Here is a 23,233-nt window from a genome sequence, read left to right as displayed (position 1 = left end):
AACCAGGAAATCGTCGATAAATACTTACGATAAACACCCGGAAAATTAGGTGAGTGCGTGGGAAAATAATATTTCATCCACACGATGCTCCAAAATAGCGTTTTATCGCCTATTTATGTTTATTTGTGTGCTTCCGGCTCAATACGCAGTTCCTTCCGGCTCGATTGTCGTCCTTCGGCCTCTTTCATTTCCACAATGAGGGTTCGATGTATTCTCATTTCAGTGGTTGTGTGTGTCCCTCCTGCACTGTCGTCTTCATTCATATCTCCATAGGATAGAGTGTCACTCTACTGAGACATGCGATACTTGTCTTTAATTTTTAAAAATGTCCTTTCGTCCGCGTTTTCGATGTACACTGTATTAAAAGCTGTCGAGTGCGTAAGCCACGAGAACTAGAAACTTTAGACCGGCAGCCCAGGGCCTTGAGCTCAAACGAACGAGGTACCGATGTCTGAGCACAGGGGCAATTACTGAATTAGGGAGTAACATGAGACCATGAGACATGAGACCATGTAACTGTAACATGAGATTGGTACCTGAACACATCCCAGATTAATTACATGGCGACGAGGCTAAACATATATGTATATATACTAGCGTGACTCCGTGCGCTCCACGCGCTTCACCACGGCGTTTCAGAGGGATATGCATCTTTGACTATTTCGTTGTCTTTTGGGTCTTTTGAGTCTTCAGGGTCTTTTGGATCCTCTGGGCCTTTAAGGGTATTTTTGGTCTTTGGGGTATTTTGGGTCTTCAGTGTTTTCAGGAACTTTTGGGTCTGAAGGATCTTTTGGTTCCTCTGGGTCTTTAAGGGTATTTTGGTATTTTTGGGTCTTCGGGGTGTTTTGGGTCGTCGGGGTGTTTTGGGTTTTCGGGGCATTTTGGGTCTTCAGGGTCTTTTTGAGCCTCAGGGCCTTCAAGGGTATTTGGGGTGTTTTGGGTCTTTGGGGTGTTTTGGGTCTTCGGGGTATTTTTGGTCTTGGTGGTCTTAAGGGTCTTGGGGGAATTAAAGCGTCGTCAAAGGTCTGAGGGGTCTCACCAGTCTAAACGTAATTAAGAGGGTTAATGAAGAGGGTGTTAATTTTAATTGAAGAAGAACAAGACGTTTTCGTCGCATATAAACATAACCATATGCGTTTGCTCTATTATAATAAGACTAGTGGGGTCACCTGTGGGAATCCCATGGGCATGGCCGTGTATGACATTCCGACATATTGAGTTCGATGCTGCACCTGCACATTCAGTTTCACAAAATGGTTACTGGCAATTTATCAGATGCACAAAGAATGTAATCTACACAATGTATTTACTTCTGATAACATGTGAATGCATGTGCGTGCACATGGGAAATACAGTTTGAAATGTGTTATTACATCTCATGTAAAATGTACACACGTACACACATGTACACACACACACACAAACATATATATATATATATGTACTGTACACATATACACATCTATACATCCACACACACACATACACACCCACATACATGCACACCCACACACATGCACACACATATACACATACACACATATATACACATATAGACATACACACATATATATACACATACACACACATGTACACACACACACACACACACACACACACACATACACATGTACACCGACACATATACACATACACACATATACACACATATATATACACATACACACACACACACACATATACACACACACATACACACACATGTACACCGACACACATGCACACACATATACATATACATATACACACATGCATACACATATACATATACACACACACACACACATATATATACACAATACACATATACATATACACACACACACACACACATATATACACATATACATATACACACACACACACACACACACACACACACACACACACACACATATATATATGCACATATATATACATCTACACACACACACACACACACACACACACACACACACACACACACACACACACACACACGTACACCCACATGTCCCACATGTATATATCCCACATCCCACATGTATATACATGTTTAAAGTGTGTGTGCACATGACTAATAAAATAAAAACGAAGAAATATCTCTCAGCAATTTCCTGTCTGTTAATTTATTTATTTTACATATGTGAATTGCACGTCCATGCACACGTGGAATGGAGTTTGTTTTTTGCACACGTGGAAAGAACACGTGAACCTTTACTTCCGGATAATAATGTTGAATGAAGCTACCTCCGAGGGCCTGTCACTCACTCACCGCAGGCAGGTTGGTGGTCTTTCTGTCTTCTACCGACTCCTCTCCGGCCTTGCTCCCCCAGCTCTCTCTGTGCTCTGTCCCCCAAATATTCCTACAGGTCGCACAAGATCTGCCTGCAACCCTCTGATGGTTAAACTGCCGAAATCTCGGCTCTCACCTTCACTCTTTCATTCCTCTTTTCTCCCGCCTCTGGAACAAACTCCCTCACTCTCTTCAATCCCGCTCCTCCCTCCAGGTCTTTAAAACAGCTGTTCACCACCATCTCTTACCTTCCCCAATCCAAAACCTTGATCTTTTCTACCCCCGCTAATTCACCCCAGATCCACCTTTTTGAAATACCAACTTCTTTCCTGGAAGTCCTTGCAGTATCCATATGCTTTATACCTCTCCCACCTCCCCCCAAGCCCTCTCCCTCCCACAGTTCTCTCGATGTCCCTGCTCTCAAATGTTGTGTTTGTGTCCTTCCCCCTCTCTTCCCATCTTGTCTACCGCTCCTCTTATTTTGTGTTTTATGTGTCGGTTTGTGTCGGTTTGACTTTTTGTGTGATTAATGTTAGCTCTTTCACGAGCCTCGATCTTGTATACAAAAAAACAAAACAAAAAAGTAAGAAAATAACAGTTTGAAATTAGATATGGGACCATGTCGATCTATTTTTTAAAGCCTACCATGGTCTTGCTTGTGGGGTGATAGAGTAATTAATTGTAATCTAGTTTAATTCAAAACAGTTGATGTGGTGTGTAAATTATACTTCTTATGTTTCTTACAGGTGTTAATAACTCATCATTTGACAGCATGGACACTCATGTTTCTTATTTTCAACAATAAATATTCCTTGGTATTGTTTCATTAGATTGATTTGTGTTTTGACATCAAACTATTGGAAACCATTAAAACCAAATTAATTTGCTCATATTACTGTACAACAAAAACATTACGAATTATTCTCAAAGCTGTGTATATCCTGAAAGTGAATTTGGTTTACAATGCACATAATTGTCTGTTACTTATTGACTTAACTATTCACTGAAGTTCTATCTGCGACCTATGAGCAGAATTACTGAAGTAAAATATGGAGACGTAATTTATTTGAAGAAACCTTGTTTATTTCAGTCATAATGCCACGCCCTGCAGTGGCAGCTACATTCAAATGTAAGGTGTGCACAGAGGGAGCTGCAGATGGAGGAAATGTTGAGTTGGATCTTGGAGACGGCGTGAAGCTGGAAGGTGTGAAAACATTTTGCTACCTCGGAAACTTGCTGAATGGAGAAGGTGGATCAGACTCGGCAACGGTTGCTCGAGTGATGTGTATGGAAGAAGTTTCGGGAACTGAGTGGCGTGCTGATGAGGAGGGGAGTGTCGTTGAAGCTGAAGGGAAAGGTGTATGCTGCATGTGTGAGAAGTGTTATGATTTATGGTAGCGAGACATGGGTCATGAATGTAGAGCAGCAACGAAGGCTGGAAAGGGTGGAAATGCGAATGGTTCGGTGGATGTGCGGAGTATCGTTGAGAGAGAGGAAGACAAATGATGAATTGCGAAAGATGATGGGAATAGAGCCTGTGATTGATGCTGTGAAGAGGAACAGGTTGAGATGGTTTGGTCATGTGTTGAGGAAGGATGAAAGTGACTGGTTGAGAAGAGTGATGGAAATGAATGTAGAAGGAAGTAGAGGACGGGGAAGACCGAGAAAGACTTGGCTAAAGACGGTGGAAGAAGACATGCGGGCAAGGGGGTTAACAAGGAGAGATGCAGAAAATAGGGCAAAATGGAGAAGATTGTCATGGGGACCGCAAGGCTAACCCCCGCTCTAGCAGGGAAAATGGCCTTAAAATGCATGTTGTTGTTTTTGTATAATGCCACACCCACTACATCATAATCGGCGTACCACCCGTCGGGGAGACTTGTACCGCCTGTCAGGCAAAACCTGGAGCCACCACTACAGGTGCGGTGTCGAATAAATTAGTTTTGAATACAGTAAAGACTGACCTGAGAACGGCAGATTTGATGTGATGAGATGGTGGTCGGTGTCGCGCCTTTTGACGTGCATTTGGGTGGCCTGAGTCTGGAGTTTGGTCGGACTTTGGGCCCCGTGCTGCCAGGTGGGAAGGCCTGGGTTTTGACAGACCTCCTCCTGTAGAGCTCCGCCCATTGAGGATGTGAGAGAGTGAGGTGAGAGCGAGTATTCGTGCCATGTGCAGCAGCTTTGGAGTGCACGGCGGCTTTGTTGGGGCGGAGGGCTGTGCACATGGTGCCCAAAATCGCGTGGATCATCTGGGATGCAGTCTGGACTGGCGGCTTGCTGAGTTTCTCCAACCTTGTCATGTTGGGAGCGAGGGCCCGGGATTTGGCGACTCTTTATGCCATGTTATGCTTGCAGGGAACCGAGCCCCGTGAGATCCAGTAAAGTGCCGACAACAACAACCTCGTGGGTGGCTTTGGTGGGGCGGAGGGGGGGAAAGGGGTGCTCGTGGCTTGAGGGGTTTTTGCCGACTCTACCCTGTTTATAGTAGGGTGGCTTAGCAAAATTACCGTTACACGGTGGACAAAATCACCAAATTTGGCATGAACACTCCTAATGACCTATTAATCAATATTAGCCGAGGAGCCCTCGCGAATTTTTACGCGTATTCGTGTAAAACCAAAAAATCCAAAATGGCCGCCATCCAGTAATTAAAAACACATTTCCCGGGTTATATAAGTCATGGATAGCAAAAATTGGTATCAAAATATAAATCTTTAGGACACTGAATGTGTATTTTGATATTACAATATCACCAGTAAATTTAAAGGGACATTCAGTGATTTCATGTGAAGGGCGCCCTCAATGTTAGGGGGGGGGGGGGGGGGGAAGCTTTTGGCTTGAATACATTGCTTATAACTCCAGGTCATCAATTATTGCGAATGATAAGCTGTAAACATTGTACCCTGGAAATACAACATTATCATTAGGAGTGCAAAATATCGAGCCCAAGAATTGGGCGTGTCGCTTATTGGATGTCACGCCTACCATTACAATCAGTATCCACTATAAACCAATGAGAGGTTTAGATTAAGACTTAACCCTGTCATATGAAATGCTGATACCCATCTGATACAATTGCTGGATGAGTTTCTTGCTTCTTGTCAGTCCATGAATATTGAGACCAATGTAAATGGGGAGAGGTGGCTCACGCTCCAGAGTATGTCTTGTTTCAACAGCTGATTCAGATGGAGTTTTCTTCTTTGTGTTGTAGAGAATGGTCTGTCCTATAGTGAGGCAAGCCTGTGATTCACATCTGTCTTGATCTTTCAAGTTAAGGCCATTAAGTATAAAGGAGACAAGTGATTTGAGGCTTGGGGGCATTGAATTTTCTTGACATTGTGTTGGGAAACAGCCAGTGAATTTGAAGCATTGATGGTTGAAAATGTCTTTGCGGATTATCGTTGCAGCTTTTGCTAGAATCTCAGCGTCTTCTGAGAAATCCCGTTTTTTCAAAGCTTCCTTCAACATATTTCGCATTCCTTCTTTGAAAACAATAACCGTGTTTCTACCATCGTTCTGTTCCTGTGCCTCTGGGAAGTGTTCCAGCAGTTGACGCTTCAGCCTAGTCTTGTTGACTTCTTTGTGGATACCCATGTCCTGAAGACGATTCACATAGAGTGAATGAATCTCTGAAAGCTTAAAGAGGAAAGTCCCAGAGTCTACAGCTATCTCAATGTAGCTTGTCAGCTCTACAAACACTCTAGACTCATTCACGTTTTCATTTACATTTGGTGATTCCCGACTCAACTTTCTGACGAGACTGCGGTAACGATTTCGCAGATGGGTCAGGCATTTTAAATGATACTTTGCTTCCATCGCAATCAAATGTCCTCCAACAATTCGAGCAAGAAGCTGTGTGTCATGTAGCTCTGTGATCATACATCGTATATTGGTATCAGCATCATATGTTAAAACTTGAGAGAGCTCACCGTCCTCATGTCCTTTGTCACAGAAGATGCACTTTGCTGTGTTTATCGTTTGGCGCTTACTTGATCTCCTTTGAGACTCGACAGTGTTGGGGACACCCCTTTTCTTTGCTTGCGTCCTTGTCAACTTGGAATTGTTATATTTCAAATGGCAAGATTTATGCCAAGATGCATGGTGGGTTACAAAATCTGCAGCAGTAACATCACTGCCAAAGTAGATGTTAGTTGGAAGTGCATCAATGTCTCTGAACTGTTCTACATTTGTCAAAAATGATGTATAAGCATCTGTCATGTCACGACTTGCTATAGGATTCTGCAAAGGGCATTTCAAAGGTTCAGATGTGTGTTGCTGACAAATGATACAACAATTCCAATCTAGATCCATCTTGTATACGGGCTCGTCTCTCTTGGCACGATGTCTGAATCCAATCCGTACCAGCAGTTTCCTTGGCTTTCAATCGGTGCTCTGAAATTGAGCAAAAAGTATATATTATTCACATTAAAATAACATCAATATAAATAACTTAAGTTGAGTTTGGCAAAAATATAAATTTTACTCACAAGTAATATTAATCCAGCTTTAATTTAGCATTCACAATGGATGTCCTATAATACTTTCCATATGGAAAATTTATTGTGATAACAAAGAGAAAAAAAACACATAATCAATCACATTTATTTTCAAGTCAAGATAGGACATCTGATTTTTTGTTTTCACTAATGATGTCCTATAATGTCTTCCGTAGTTTTAAAAATGGCCTGGGCAACAGCATTGTTTAACAGTTGCTTTTTATTATATTTGATTTATACGTATTAATCATTATCATGGGTAAAGTTAATAAGTGCTATATAATGCAGTATAAAAATATCTAATTAGCCAGAATTTTCTAAATTCCTGATATAGTGCACATTGTGTTGATTATTTTGCATAGCCCATTATTTATAGGAGTGTTTAAGCTTGTCTAATTATGCTGATTGTTACCAAATGTACATAAACACATACTTCTGTTTAGCTAAAAAAACCTGACTTGATCACTGAAGTTCTGTAATTAAAGATAATAACTTGAAAAGTTGCTTACTTACCATAAAATATGTAGATTGTTAACAAAGGAGGCCAGAAAACTTTCCACCAATACATGTGCTTAGCAGTATAGTAAAGACAGCCTGTAGTCACAATGTCGCCCTCTAAATTAGGTATATAACTACGGATACCCACAAGGGTCACATTAAGGTTAGGATAAAAGCATAATTAAAACATTCACATTATTTCCATGTTCAAACCCTTGTCTCAAGAACGCACTATCTTGAGAAAAAATAGTTTAGATCACTTTTAAATTCAATTAGTTTGGATGTTGCAGTCAATATTATGTAGTTTGATTTCTTTGATCTTTAGACCTACGGGAAATAAACAACCATGTTGTCCATATGTGGTAGGTTATTTGTGTATCTTTTTTAAAAATAGGGCTTCAATAAAAATATTCTGGTATAATATATAATCATACTTTGGTACAATTTAGCCATCGTATGACCGCTAAAAACCAAGGAAATAGCTATTTCAGCATAAATGGCGGCCATTTTGGATTTTTATGTTTTACTTTAATATTTCAGGAGGGTGACCGAACATGTTGAGGACATGGTTCTGATATTTAAGTAATATTTTGATACAATTTGGCTTTCCTCTAACAACTACAACCCAAGAAAATTGGTATTTTATCATGAACGGCAGCCATCTTGGATTTGTTTGTGTTACCATGGTTACGTACATATTTCGAGAGGGCTCCTCGGCTAAAATCAACTGATATACCCTAAGGAAGCCTCACACCAAAAATGGCGCTTTTGTCCACCCGGTAACGGTAATCTTGAAAATTGACCCCAAGCTACCCCGCTATTAGGAGGATACGCACAAAGGGAGGTGGGCCTGAGATTTCGCGGACCTGAGTTGAAAGGGGGGGAGGGGCTTCGATTTGGCAGACCCGAGTGGAAGGGGGGGGGCTGAGAAAGATTAGGACCACTGGCGTTGTTGTATGCATGCAAGTGTGCATGCGCGCTCACACACACACACACACACACACACATCATACACACACACGTACATACGCACACCATACACATACATATGTCCATATAAAATAGGTTTGTTTGAGTATCTGGGTGGAACAGTGGCCAGGGATCGTAAGTCAGAGGCAGAGGTGTGGAGGAGGATTCATGTGGGGGCAAATGCATGGAGGAGGGTGGAGAGAGTAATGGCAGATATAAAGATTTCAAGGAGATTGAAAGGTAACGTTCTGATGTCATGTGTGACGCCGGACTATCTTTACGGTCTGGTGACGGTGGCACTGACAGAGAGACAACAAAAGAGGCTGCAAGTTTGTGAGAACAACTGGGCTCGGAGGATTGCGGGAGTGAAGAGGATGTATAGAAGGAGAATGGACCACCTGCGGGAGAAGATTGGTGTGCAGATGAGATTGACAGAGAGATTGGTGAAATGCGCTGGACAATTGATGTGGATGGGGGAAGAGAGAATGGCAAAGAAAATGGATAGGTTGAGGGAACAAGATAGGAGGAAGAGGTAGACCACAGTTGAGATGGAAGGATTGTGTGAAGAGGGATATCAGTAAGGTAGGGGTGGTTTGAAGAGTGGAGAGAGTTGACTGAGGACAGAGGGGAGTGGAGGAGTATCGTAGTCAAGGCAGGGCAGGAGATTGGTGCCATTGGGTCTCACCCCTCATAAAGGCGAGGAGGAGAAGGGGAATGGTGTAATGCTGATGTCATCAAGATAATTTTCATGCAAGCAAAGAGATGTTTCACTACCTGAAGATAAATTATTTTCTGGAGAATATAGTACAACCAAGGCCTTGATGAGGCTTCCAAAGCACATACATGCACACACACACATTCACGCACATGCACGTACACACATACACACGCTAATGGAGGTGGATATTTTGAGACCCGGTAGATCTACATTCCATCCTCTGAGGCCCACCCACGTGTGGGGGATAGCAGGCAAAAACAAAATACCAGCACGCACGCACACTTCAGGGTTCAGTGACAATCCTGAAAAGAGCCCGTATAACAAAGACACGAGAACTGCAAGACAATACAACTCAGTCCTTGAAGCTTTACAGAACCCCCCCCCCCCCCACTCCCTCCCCCACTCCTAACCCGTACCATCACCCCCAGAAAGGGGACACTCTGGATCCTGGTCAAACTCCATTCAATTTGAACTCCCGAAAAAACAGATTGCAACCATGAACCAACATCTGAAAGTTGAACTCTGCCCGTGCAAGTTTGTTTCGCCCGCTCATAAAATACATCATAAAAGACAATGTGTGTGTGTGTAATGTGGCATGCACAAGAAGCGTGTACACAACATATCACTCACTGTACAACATGTCACGCAAAGCATGTGTATATGTTGGAACCCATCTGTGGATCGGTCCCATCGGCCGATGGGTCTGCGCCATCTGCGGATGTGTTGTTCACCTTGAAGGAATGTGTTGACAGAATGGTGCTCTTCAATCAGGTACACAGTCATTGGAATTACATGTGATAGGAATTTAACAGAGATGATTTTAAAATGTTTTATTATCTATTTCTACCCATCTATTTATACACTTTGTCAATACATTTTGTAATTAACAGATACATGGCTGTTTTAGTAAAGCTTTACATAACATACTCAACATTCATACAAAACATTAGGTGTTCTTCTGATAATGGCGGAGGGGAATGTTAAATTCCTTTATATTAAATAAAATAAAATAAAATTTAAATTAAATAAAATAATAAAATTTAAATTTTAAAAATAAAAGTTAAATAAAACATTTAAAAATCATCTCTGTTAAATTCCTACCACATGTAATTCCAATGACTGTGTACCTGATTGAAGAGCACCATTCTGTCAACACATTCCTTCAAGGTGAACAAGACATCCGCAGATGGCGCAGACCCATCGGCCGATGGGTCTGCATTGTCATTTCTCGTGCATCCACAGATGGGTCAGACCCATCGGCCGATGGGACCGATCCACAGATGGGTTTCAACATATACATTGCAAGAAGGACAACCATCACTGCAACACTCCACCGATCTGGGCTTTATACCAGAGTGGCCAGACGGAAGCCTCTCCTCAGTGAAAGAAACATGAAAGCCGCTTGGAGTTTGCAAAAAAGCAGCTAAAGGATTCTCAGACTGTGAGAAACAAGATTCTGTGGTCTCATGAAACCAAGATTGAACTGTTTAGCTTCCGTCTGGCCACTCTGCCATAAAGCCCAGATCGGTGGAGTGTTGCAGTGATGGTTGTCCTTCTGGAAGTTTCTCCCATCTCCACACAGGATCTCTGGAGCTCAGCCAGAGTGACCATCGGGTTCTTGGTCACCTCTCTTACCAAGGCTCTTCTCCCCCGATTGCTCACTTTGGCCGGGCGGCCAGCTCTAGGAAGAGTCCTGGTTGTTCCAAACTTCTTCCATTTAAGAATTATGGAGGCCACTGTGCTCTCGGGAACCTTCAATGCAGCAGAATTTTTTTGTAGGCTTCCCCAAATCTGTGCCTCGACACAATCCTGTCTCTGAGCTCTGCAGGAAGTTCCTTCGACATCATGGCTTGGTTTTTGCTCTGATATGCATTGTCAGCTGTGAGACCTTATATTGACAGGTGCGTGCCTTTCCAAATCATGTCCAATCAATTGAATTTACCACAGGTGGACTCCAATCAAGGTGGAGAAACATCTCAAAGATGATCAAGATAAATGGGAGGCACCTGAGCTCAATTTCAAGTGTCATAGTAAAGGGTATGAATACTTATGTCAATATGATATTTCAGTTTTTTCTTTTTAATAAATTTGCAAAACTTTCTAAAATCCTGTTTTCTCTTTGTCATTATGGGGTATTGAGTGTAGATTGATGAGGGAAAAATGAATTTAAACGATTTTCAACATAAGGCTGCAACATAACAAAATGTGAAAAAAGTGAAAGGGTCTGAATACTTTCTGAATTCACTGTATGTCCCCTCAAACGTATACCAATCAGAGCTGAGAATCTGGTCACATGACAGGGTGATGTGATTACGTCTGATGTCATTACGGCGTAAGGCGGCTGACTCTCCACCCACCATTTTGTTTGATATACCGTTCATTCCAAACATATTGTTATGAATTAGAGGTAGAGGAATATCTAGATCCAGGTAGATCTGCATAGGTAGGTGTCCGGCTGTCGTGATAGGGAATCTAGATGTAATCAGTTCTGTAGCCCGAATGTTGGATTAAGCTTGTATCTTTGTCCCTGTTATGAGGGGGCGGGGCATGCTAATTAGTACAGGGATTATGGGTAAACTTCCCTTGTGTGTCGTTCCCTCTGTGAGCATCCCAGTGTCCCTTATGGCAATACATCCCATAGACATTAGATTGGCCCATTAGCGCACCACACATTAAATAATTCCCCCCCCCTTACAATGACTGACCAGAAAAAACCAACAGGCAGCGGCTGCGCAGTACGCCACCATGGCAACAAACATCGTGCCAGGCAGGCTGGGAGCCACGCCCAAGAGAACGTGTGATTGGTCGGGGAAGGGACTAAAAGCTTCCCCGTGATGGTGGGTAAGGAAGGTGAAGAAGCAGCACATTGATTGGCCACCGACCGTTGACACCTTGGCCAATCAGTGTGGAAGGCGCGAACATTCGGCCAATCAGTGCGGAAGGCACAAAACGACTACTTAGAAGCAGGTCGCTGATTGAAGGACAAGCGCCGATGACGTCGGAAGGCGTGAAAGACCACCAATAAATGAGGCACTGGTTGGGAGAGAGAAAGGGCTGACGATGCACCGGAGTGACAAAACGACTCGCTCGCCGGCATTTTGGTCTCGCTTCTCTCGCTTCTCTTCCCTTGGCCTCTTGCTCATGATTGTCACTTCACACTGGGCCTTCTCTTGCTTCGGACCTCGTGGAGGAATGAGCAGTTCGAAAGACAGTGGAGAGAAAAAAACGCCGTCAATTCTCTTCCTTGCGTTGGTGTGCGAACGACGAACGACGAGCGGGGCTTGCATTGGAGTGCGGACGAGTGGGCGCGCTGAGGGCCAGGCAGTTCGCGCCAACCAGAGCTGCGTCGGACGACGCGCTCGAGCCAGACGATCCCTCACACTGCCAGACGGAGATAAGCTCGCATTCACAAACACACGACGAGACATTTATTTTATTCATTCTCCCTTTGTCTCGTATTTGAAATCTGTGTGGGGACGTCCCAATTTAGAATTGGTTCTTCCGTCACGTTTCCTTTGTATCGGGTTCCGTGTAATAAACCTGTTTATTTTTGTACATTTTACCTCCACGTTCGTTTGAGTTATTAATTTGCAGGTTGAAGACGCTGGCGCACGCGGGCCATGAGGTAAGAGCTCGCCGCTTCTTCTTCTTTCTTCTTCCTCCCGTGCTTGCATAGTCAAATCCGCAATTGATCATCGCCTCGGAGTTGAAGCTCGTTCAGGCTATCCGCGATCCCAAGGTCTTAACAGAGGAGACTGGCGCGACAATATCATTGAACCTGCCATATATCACAATCACCATACTCTACCTTCACGTTTTTCATTCAGTGTGAAACACAAACAAACCGATTGTTAAAATGACCATCAGATATCGAAAGCATCGGCGTTACGTCTCTTCCAACAATATGGTACGTATAGGCCTTAGGCATTTTGACTCATCTTTGGTTAAATTAAGGTTATTAAGCCCATGTTTATTAATACAGTAGTGTATCGTTTGAGTAGTATCGTTTTCGTAATAATAATAATAATAATATAGCAAATATAGCGGGGTGGCTTGGGGTCAATTTTCAAGATTACCGTTACCGATCTCGCGGATCTCGCGAGATCTTGGAGACGGCGGCAGGGATTTTCGAAGCTCCACACGGTCTCCACGTTTTTCGAAGTTAAGTCTGTTCACAATTGTATTTTGTCGAAACTGTATTTATCTTTCGGTGTGTGAAGTTATTGTGTGCAACTTTGGTTGTTTCTCGGTGTTTATCTTTCATAAATTGATCGTCTGTTTGCCGTGTCGCGAGCAAGGCCTTGTACAGTGTGCACTGTACAACCTTGAGGCTTTGTTTTTCTCTCAGTGGTCCGTCGTTTGTGATCCAATAACTTTCGTTCTCTGTATTCCCAGTCTTTTCACCCATAGCCTACTTCCTTGTGTAAATCTCAACTCAAAAAAAACAAACAAAAAAAAAACATTTCCTTCTCTGTTCTCATTCGTTTATTCATTCTTATTCGTTCGCTCGTTCTTCGACCACGTGTTTCTCCCCCATTTCCCCAGATAGTTTTCACTCATTAACCTTCAATGTTTACACTTTCCCCTCAAGTTATGTATTCCGTCATATTTTATAACACCTTTTTCTTCTTCTTCTTTAAAAGGCTGCTTTCGACTTGCTCACCAAATCAATTCATCCCAAAAAAAATATCCATCTCCTATAGTGCCTTTTTTCTACATTCCCTAAACTCTCCTGCACTCCATCCTCCATCCAGCGTCCTTAAACGTATTTTTAACTCGAAGGTCACAAGAAACTCATTTTGCAATAAATGTTCGTTTCCCATAAATCGTACACTTTCAAAAATCCAATCTCACCCCTCCCCTCCAAATCTTCCCCATAACTCCTCCCCTCCAAATCTTCCCCATCACCCCTCCCCTCCAAATCTTCCCCATCACCCATCCCTTTCAAATCTCCCCCCTTGCCCCCTCCCTCCTAAACTACCCCCTCACCCCTCCCCGCCAAGACGCCCCCTCACCCCTCCCCTCCTAGACACCTGCCTCACCCCTCCCCTCCAAATCTCCCCCATATCCCATCCCTTTCAAATCCCTCCCCTTGTCCCTTCCCTCCCAAACTCCCCCCTCACCCCTCCCCTTCAAATCTCCCCACCCTCATTGCTTCTCAATTTCCCCCCTCTCACTCCCCCTCCTCAAAGCGTCCTCCCCACTTCTTCCCCCTTCAAACTCTCACCTCCATCTCCCCCAACCTTCTGCCTCACTCTTCCCCCTCCTCAAATAACACCTCATTGTGGCTCACCCAATCACCATCAAACCTTTTGTCCGCCCCATCCTTCCCTTTCTCCGAGCTATTCTGAAATCTCTGACACACCTTCAACAGCTCTCCCTACCTCTTCCACCTCTTCCACATCTTACCCTACCCCTCCTCCCCCCTGTTCTGTATCTGATGCTCCCCCTTCCTCTTCATTAACGGTATGGACCTCAAACATCCGGGGCCTTCGTTCAAACTTAACTGATCTCTCCATACAGGTTGCTTCTGTCAAACCAGACGTGATCTGCTTAACAGAAACTTTCCTCCTTTATGATGTCTCCGATTCCATAGTATCTCTCCCGGGCTACTCCCTCCTCCGGTATGATAGACCTGAGCCTCGTCCTGGAGGCGGGGTTGCTATCTTTATCAAAAACTCTCTTCCTCACTCGCCCTGCACTGCACTCTCTCCACCTCACCCCCAGGAATACCTCTGGCTACGGCTTCCCCTTCGCTCCCACCTCTTGTTCATATGTGTGTTGTACCATCCACCAAACAGTGACGACTCCATCTACATCTCGCTGTCTGATGATATGGACCAACTTCTAACTACTCATCCCAACTCTCTCTTCCTCATATGTGGTGATTTCAACTGTCATCATGCCAGTTGGCTGGGTGTGGGTACCTCTCTCACCAGCCATGGCTCCTCAGCAAAGGACTTCTGCGACTCACTGGGACTGACACAATCTGTCAATTTCCCGACCCGGATCTCAGTCAACGGAACATCTTCTCTTCTGGACTTAGTTATGACTAACTTCCCTGAAAATGTCTGCTGCTCTTGTTCTGCTCCGATCGGATCATCTGATCATGTCCTTGTTAAAGTGGACATCTCTCTGACCATCCTCAGGGAGCCTGCTCAGCGTCGACGAGTCTGGCATTTCACTCAGGCCAACTGGCACGGTCTTCAAGCAGCCATCAATCATCTGGACTGGTCTCCCATCTCTACCACCTCTGACATCAACTCATCCTGGGAATTCTTCCAAAGTAAATTGCTCTCTCTCATGCACAGATTTATCCCATCTCGTCTTCAGTTGTCATACCCTTCCTCCCGTCCATGGTACACGGAATCTTGTGGTGAGGCTGTTGCCCAGAAACAACTTGCCTTCGTCTCCTGGAAAGCAAATCCAACGGAAGGAAATCTCATTTCCTTTCACAAAGCCCGAAACAAGTGTGTGTCCACCCTCAGGAGAGCCAGGAAACAATATCTCTCCGTTCTCAAGACCGAACTCTCTTATCTGTCTCCCTCTTCCAAATCCTGGTGGCGTCTGGTCAAATCCGTTTCTGGTGTTTGTTCCCCCTCCATCCCCTCCCTTACCTCAAACGGCTACACAGCTGACTCCGCACGTGAAAAAGCTGAATGCCTCAACTCTGTGTTTGCCTCTAAATCTTGTGTCCCAAACCCATCCCTCTCTGTACCCACCATACCCAGTCGTACCCTGCTGCTCCTGGACTCCGTGTCCTTTCCTCCTGACAAGGTGGAAAAGTTTCTGTCAACCCTCGACTCTGATTCTGCAACTGGACCCGACGGCATCAGCCCACGGGTCCTAAAATCCTGCTCGGCTGCTCTATCTCACCCTCTCTCTGTTCTCTTCACCCTCTCTTTTGCTCAAGGTCAACTGCCATCTGCTTGGAAATCAGCCAACATCACCGCTTTGCACAAAAAAGGTGCAAAAACAGATCCTAGCAACTACAGACCAATCAGCCTTCTCCCAATTATCAGCAAAGTCATGGAATCCATCATTGCTTCTGATATGAAATCTTTCCTCTTCTCCAATGGCTTGATCTCTGATCATCAATTTGGTTTCAGACCAGGTCACTCTACTCTGGACATGCTGCTTCTGCTGTCTCAACAATGGATGGAGGTCCTCAATGCCAAACAGGAAATTAGAGCTGTCTCCCTCGACATATCACGTGCCTTCGACACGGTCTGGCACCCCGCTCTGCTCACCAAACTCTCCTCCTTTGGTATCCATGGAAATCTCCACGCATGGCTGGTGGACTTCCTCTCTAGTCGTCGTCAACGTGTGGCCCTGAATGGGTTTCTCTCATCTCCTCTTCCTGTTCAGGCTGGAGTTCCCCAAGGCAGTGTTCTGGGCCCCGTGCTTTTTCTGGTCTTCATCAATGATCTCTCTGACTCTCTCGAAAATCCTCTCTATCTCTTTGCTGATGACTCCACTCTCTGCCGCTCCATTCCTCTTCCCTCAGATCGGCAGTCTGCTGCCTCCTCACTCTCTGAAGACCTGGACAAAATCACAGACTGGTCAAACAAGTGGAACATGTCTTTCAATCCTGACAAATCTCACACTCTTACTATGTCTCTCCGAAAAGATCGACTGGACAACCCTCCCATCTACTTTCTCAACAATCCTCTCCAAGAAGTTCTGTCGCTCAAGATTTTGGGTCTCACTATCTGCCATGATCTTTCTTGGGAAAACCACATTTCCAAGCTGGCCTCCAAAGCCAGTCGCCGACTGGGCATCCTCCGTCGTGCGAAGTCCTTCCTCGGCACACCTGAGCTCCTCACCACATACAAGGCTTTCATCCGCAGCTCAATGGAATACTGTTCTCCCCTATGGGCCGGTGCTCCTGCCTCACACCTAGCTCGGCTTCACGCTGTTGAAACCAAAGCTTTCAGAATTATTGGAATCTCCCGCAATGAAGCTATCTCTGAGGGCCTTTCACTCACTCACCGCAGGCAGGTAGGTGGTCTTTCTGTCTTCTACCGACTCCTCTCCGGCCTTGCACCCCCAGCTCTCTCTGTGCTCTGTCCCCCAAATATTCCTACAGGTCGCACAAGATCTGCCAGCAACCCTCTGATGGTTAAACTGCCGAAATCTCGGCTCTCCGCTCACCTTCACTCTTTCATTCCTCTTTTCTCCCGCCTCTGGAACAAACTCCCTCACTCTCTTCAATCCCACTCCTCCCTCCAGGTCTTTAAAACAGCTGTTCACCACCATCTCTTATCTTCCCCCATCCAAAACCTTGATCTTTTCTACCCCCGCTAATTCACCCCAGATCCACCTTGTTTGAAATTCCAACTTCTTTCCTGGAAGTCCTGGCAGTGTCCATATGTTTTATACCTCTCCCACTGCCCCCTTCCCCCCCCCCCCAAAGCCCTCGCCCTCTCTTAGATCTCTCGATGTCTCCATGTCTCTCGGTCCCTGCTCTCAAATGTTGTGTTTGTGTCCTTCCCCCTCTCTCCCCATCTTGTCTACCGCTCCCTATGTTATATGTTTTATGTGTCGGTTTGTCTTTCTGTGTAATTAATGTTCGCTCTTTCACGAGCCTCGATCTTGTATACAAAAAAAAAAAAAAAAAAAAAAAAAAACCGGGCGGACAAAAGCGCCATTTTTGGTGTGAGGCTTCCTTAGGGTATATCAGTTGATTTTAGCCGAGGAGCCCTCTCGAAATATGTACGTAACCATGGTAACACAAACAAATCCAAGATGGCTGCCGTTCATGATAAAATACCAATTTTCTTGGGTTGTAGTTGTTAGAGGAAAGCCAAATTGTATCAAAATATTACTTAAATATCAGAACCATGTCCTCAACATGTTCGGTCACCCTCCTGAAATATTAAAGTAAAACATAAAAATCCAAAATGGCCGCCATTTATGCTGAAATAGCTATTTCCTTGGTTTTTAGCGGTCATACGATGGCTAAATTGTACCAAAGTATGATTATATATTATACCAGAATATTTTTATTGAAGCCCTATTTTTAAAAAAGATACACAAATAACCTACCACATATGGACAACATGGTTGTTTATTTCCCGTAGGTCTAAAGATCAAAGAAATCAAACTACATAATATTGACTGCAACATCCAAACTAATTGAATTTAAAAGTGATCTAAACTATTTTTTCTCAAGATAGTGCGTTCTTGAGACAAGGGTTTGAACATGGAAATAATGTGAATGTTTTAATTATGCTTTTATCCTAACCTTAATGTGACCCTTGTGGGTATCCGTAGTTATATACCTAATTTAGAGGGCGACATTGTGACTACAGGCTGTCTTTACTATACTGCTAAGCACATGTATTGGTGGAAAGTTTTCTGGCCTCCTTTGTTAACAATCTACATATTTTATGGTAAGTAAGCAACTTTTCAAGTTATTATCTTTAATTACAGAACTTCAGTGATCAAGTCAGGTTTTTTTTAGCTAAACAGAAGTATGTGTTTATGTACATTTGGTAACAATCAGCATAATTAGACAAGCTTAAACACTCCTATAAATAATGGCCTATGCAAAATAATCAACACAATGTGCACTATATCAGGAATTTAGAAAATTCTGGCTAATTAGATATTTTTATACTGCATTATATAGCACTTATTAACTTTACCCATGATAATGATTAATACGTATAAATCAAATATAATAAAAAGCAACTGTTAAACAATGCTGTTGCCCAGGCCATTTTTAAAACTACGGAAGACATTATAGGACATCATTAGTGAAAACAAAAAATCAGATGTCCTATCTTGACTTGAAAATAAATGTGATTGATTATGTGTTTTTTTTCTCTTTGTTATCACAATAAATTTTCCATATGGAAAGTATTATAGGACATCCATTGTGAATGCTAAATTAAAGCTGGATTAATATTACTTGTGAGTAAAATTTATATTTTTGCCAAACTCAACTTAAGTTATTTATATTGATGTTATTTTAATGTGAATAATATATACTTTTTGCTCAATTTCAGAGCACCGATTGAAAGCCAAGGAAACTGCTGGTACGGATTGGATTCAGACATCGTGCCAAGAGAGACGAGCCCGTATACAAGATGGATCTAGATTGGAATTGTTGTATCATTTGTCAGCAACACACATCTGAACCTTTGAAATGCCCTTTGCAGAATCCTATAGCAAGTCGTGACATGACAGATGCTTATACATCATTTTTGACAAATGTAGAACAGTTCAGAGACATTGATGCACTTCCAACTAACATCTACTTTGGCAGTGATGTTACTGCTGCAGATTTTGTAACCCACCATGCATCTTGGCATAAATCTTGCCATTTGAAATATAACAATTCCAAGTTGACAAGGACGCAAGCAAAGAAAAGGGGTGTCCCCAACACTGTCGAGTCTCAAAGGAGATCAAGTAAGCGCCAAACGATAAACACAGCAAAGTGCATCTTCTGTGACAAAGGACATGAGGACGGTGAGCTCTCTCAAGTTTTAACATATGATGCTGATACCAATATACGATGTATGATCACAGAGCTACATGACACACAGCTTCTTGCTCGAATTGTTGGAGGAGATTTGATTGCGATGGAAGCAAAGTATCATTTAAAATGCCTGACCCATCTGCGAAATCGTTACCGCAGTCTCGTCAGAAAGTTGAGTCGGGAATCACCAAATGTAAATGAAAAAGTGAATGAGTCTAGAGTGTTTGTAGAGCTGACAAGCTACATTGAGATAGCTGTAGACTCTGGGACTTTCCTCTTTAAGCTTTCAGAGATTCATTCACTCTATGTGAATCGTCTTCAGGACATGGGTATCCACAAAGAAGTCAACAAGACTAGGCTGAAGCGTCAACTGCTGGAACACTGCCCAGAGGCACAGGAACAGAACGATGGTAGAAACACGGTTATTGTTTTCAAAGAAGGAATGCGAAATATGTTGAAGGAAGCTTTGAAAAAACGGGATTTCTCAGAAGACGCTGAGATTCTAGCAAAAGCTGCAACGATAATCCGCAAAGACATTTTCAACCATCAATGCTTCAAATTCACTGGCTGTTTCCCAACACAATGTCAAGAAAATTCAATGCCCCCAAGCCTCAAATCACTTGTCTCCTTTATACTTAATGGCCTTAACTTGAAAGATCAAGACAGATGTGAATCACAGGCTTGCCTCACTATAGGACAGACCATTCTCTACAACACAAAGAAGAAAACTCCATCTGAATCAGCTGTTGAAACAAGACATACTCTGGAGCGTGAGCCACCTCTCCCCATTTACATTGGTCTCAATATTCATGGACTGACAAGAAGCAAGAAACTCATCCAGCAATTGTATCAGATGGGTATCAGCATTTCATATGACAGGGTTAAGTCTTAATCTAAACCTCTCATTGGTTTATAGTGGATACTGATTGTAATGGTAGGCGTGACATCCAATAAGCGACACGCCCAATTCTTGGGCTCGATATTTTGCACTCCTAATGATAATGTTGTATTTCCAGGGTACAATGTTTACAGCTTATCATTCGCAATAATTGATGACCTGGAGTTATAAGCAATGTATTCAAGCCAAAAGCTTCCCCCCCCCCCTAACATTGAGGGCGCCCTTCACATGAAATCACTGAATGTCCCTTTAAATTTACTGGTGATATTGTAATATCAAAATACACATTCAGTGTCCTAAAAATTTATATTTTGATACCAATTTTTGCTATCCATGACTTATATAACCCGGGAAATGTGTTTTTAATTACTGGATGGCGGCCATTTTGGATTTTTTGGTTTTACACGAATACGCGTAAAAATTCGCGAGGGCTCCTCGGCTAATATTGATTAATAGGTCATTAGGAGTGTTCATGCCAAATTTGGTGATTTTGTCCACCGTGTAACGGTAATTTTGCTAAGCCACCCTACTATAAGAATCTGGAGACTGGTGCTGCTGCTTGGTGCTGGAGAGCATCGTCGAAGTGATGATCATGTGCAGTCGGTGAGAGCACCATTTTGGCCGTCCACCAAGGCTGCATTCCTTATATTCCCTTATCTACTGCCACTACTGGAGCTGCTGAGCAGTGTGAGTCTTTCTCGCTGCTTAATTATGCTTGCTTTTAACTAATTGAGAAAAATCCGAAACTTTAAATCACACTCAGTGCCATAATGGTTACATGTTGGAGCATGGCTCTGAAACTGGGAGGTCAACTGTTCATACCAAGGATGAGGCCTTCTGCATTGAAGTTCCTTGTAAAATAACTCACTATTAATTTTGAGTTCCTCCTTCCCCCATTCCCCTTCACATATTGAAGAGAGTCATACTCAGAGAAAAATTTGAATCCACCCATTAAAAAAAAAACTTACATTGCTAAAAAAAATTGTTATATAGACATCCTCCCCCCCCCCCCCCTCCCCCCTTCAGTGTTTATTGTGTGTACTGTATATGTTCTGTACATGTCCATGTCCAATCACGAGTGAAAGTGCTGTCATACGCGATTTTCAAAATGATGCAATCCACCCCAGAATCCTCAGTGCGCATGTGCAGAAACCCAAATAAATGGTTGTGTTCAGGGCACCATGAAGTATATTGTGTGTGAGAGATAAGGATTGTTACCTAAAATGACTAACAAAGCTTCTAAAATAAGCTGAAAATACTTGGCAAAGTACTTGAGAGATAGGGCTGTGCCTCTGTGCAACGAAAGACTTGGAGAACTTTGTCAGTTCGCAGAACGGGCGGCTGCCCGTACTGCAAACTCCCGACCATGTGGGCCAGTGCAAGGTGCTGCACAACCCCTCAACGGATCGCGACCAATGAAAGGAGTTTGAACCTTGTGGGAGTGCCTCCTGTGAGCATGGTAGGCTTTGTGGTTTATTTAATGGATGTCTCCAATTGGAAAGAAAATGCTGTGCATCATTACCAAATAATGGTAACCAATTCTTCAGCAAAGGACGACTTTACGACGTGAAAATATACCAAGCTTGTGCCGGCTAGATGTAACAGACTTCCTTGAGTGAGATGCCGTATCTGTTTTTGGTGCTTCTGAACATCGATGGGAAGGCCATATCTGGGGGCATGTACAAGGTATGTTTACAATTATGATATTTACTATTCATTATGTTGGGGACGGGAGGGGTGAGGGGGGAAGGGTTGGAGCTACGAGAGCTGTGATGTTTGTTATAATATATTGTTTGTTGGGTTCCGGGACCACAAGAGAAATTATACTTGGTTTTTTCATATACTCCTGAAATAAGCGTCTGTGTGTGTTTTTATGCTTCCGCCCCCGAAGGTCGCCGGAGGCATTATGTTTTCAGGTTGTCCGTCCGTCCGTACGGGCTAAACCTCATTTTTCTCAGCAACCACATGGCTGATTGAGACGAAACTTTCAGGGTAGGAGTGACACCTATGCAGAATGTTTCAATGATAATTGTGACATCATACGTCACGTGGTATGGCAGCCATCGTGGAATAAACGCAAGTAATTTAAAAAAATATTTCTCGGAAACCACTGAATGGAAAAATTTGAAACTTGGCACATTGTCAAGTACTCCCATTGGGGAACAAACGCATGATAATGATGCCACAAAGGTGAAGTGGTGTACCAGCCAAAAATGTTTGAATCGAATTCCTTATCCTAAAAATCTGAAATTGCATACACATGATCTATGACCCATTTGTATTGAAATATTTAATTATGACATCACAGGTCGATTGGGTTGGTAGCCATATTAGATTTAACCGAAAACATTAAAAAAAACACCTTCTCCCAAACCACCAAATTGATTGACTCGAAACTTTACTCGTGTCATTGACTAGGCATGGTGATTAAAAGTTGATCACGAAAATATCATTGGTCACATGGTGTGGAAGCCATATTGGATTGAAGGAAAATATGAAATAATTATATCTCTTAAACCACTTACCCTATTGATGCTAAATTTTACAAATATCTAACGCCATTGTTGCATATCGTTTGAAAATGATGATGTCATAGGTCATGTGGTTTGGTAGCCATCTTGAATAGAAAAACGAACCTTATCCGAGCAACACGAAACTTCACAAATGTGATCCCCGACACATACATAGGCAGATGCATACATTTGTTAAGGGCATATGTCACATGGCGTAGCAGACATATCAGCTTGAAAGCCAATATTTAAAAAATCCCTTCTCTGAAACCGCTTCACCGATCGATGTGAAACCTGTCATGGTTGGTGAAAATGTGATACTTGAAAATAGCTGAAGGGATTTAAATCAAACTTGTTTATTT

The 23,233-nt window shown here is 43.1% G+C and overlaps 1 protein-coding gene across 1 annotated transcript; it reads left to right on the top strand.

Annotated features, from left to right (window-relative positions):
* The first annotated feature begins 26 nt into the window (after positions 1–26).
* LOC144888626 (uncharacterized) lies at positions 27–21,538 on the top strand. Its single transcript, XM_078767234.1, has 2 exons — positions 27–49; positions 18,991–21,538. Exon 2 carries the CDS (start codon positions 19,072–19,074, stop codon positions 20,353–20,355), a length of 1,284 nt encoding a protein of 427 aa, XP_078623360.1. The 5' UTR covers positions 27–49; positions 18,991–19,071; the 3' UTR covers positions 20,356–21,538.
* Positions 21,539–23,233: the final 1,695 nt, after the last annotated feature.

This window comes from Myxine glutinosa, chromosome 13 (assembly GCF_964187855.1).
Source record: "Myxine glutinosa chromosome 13, kmMyxGlut1.1, whole genome shotgun sequence".
Lineage (NCBI taxonomy): Eukaryota > Metazoa > Chordata > Myxini > Myxiniformes > Myxinidae > Myxine > Myxine glutinosa.
Note: the sequence above shows the minus strand (reverse complement) of the source record. Positions and strands in the feature narration are given on the sequence as shown.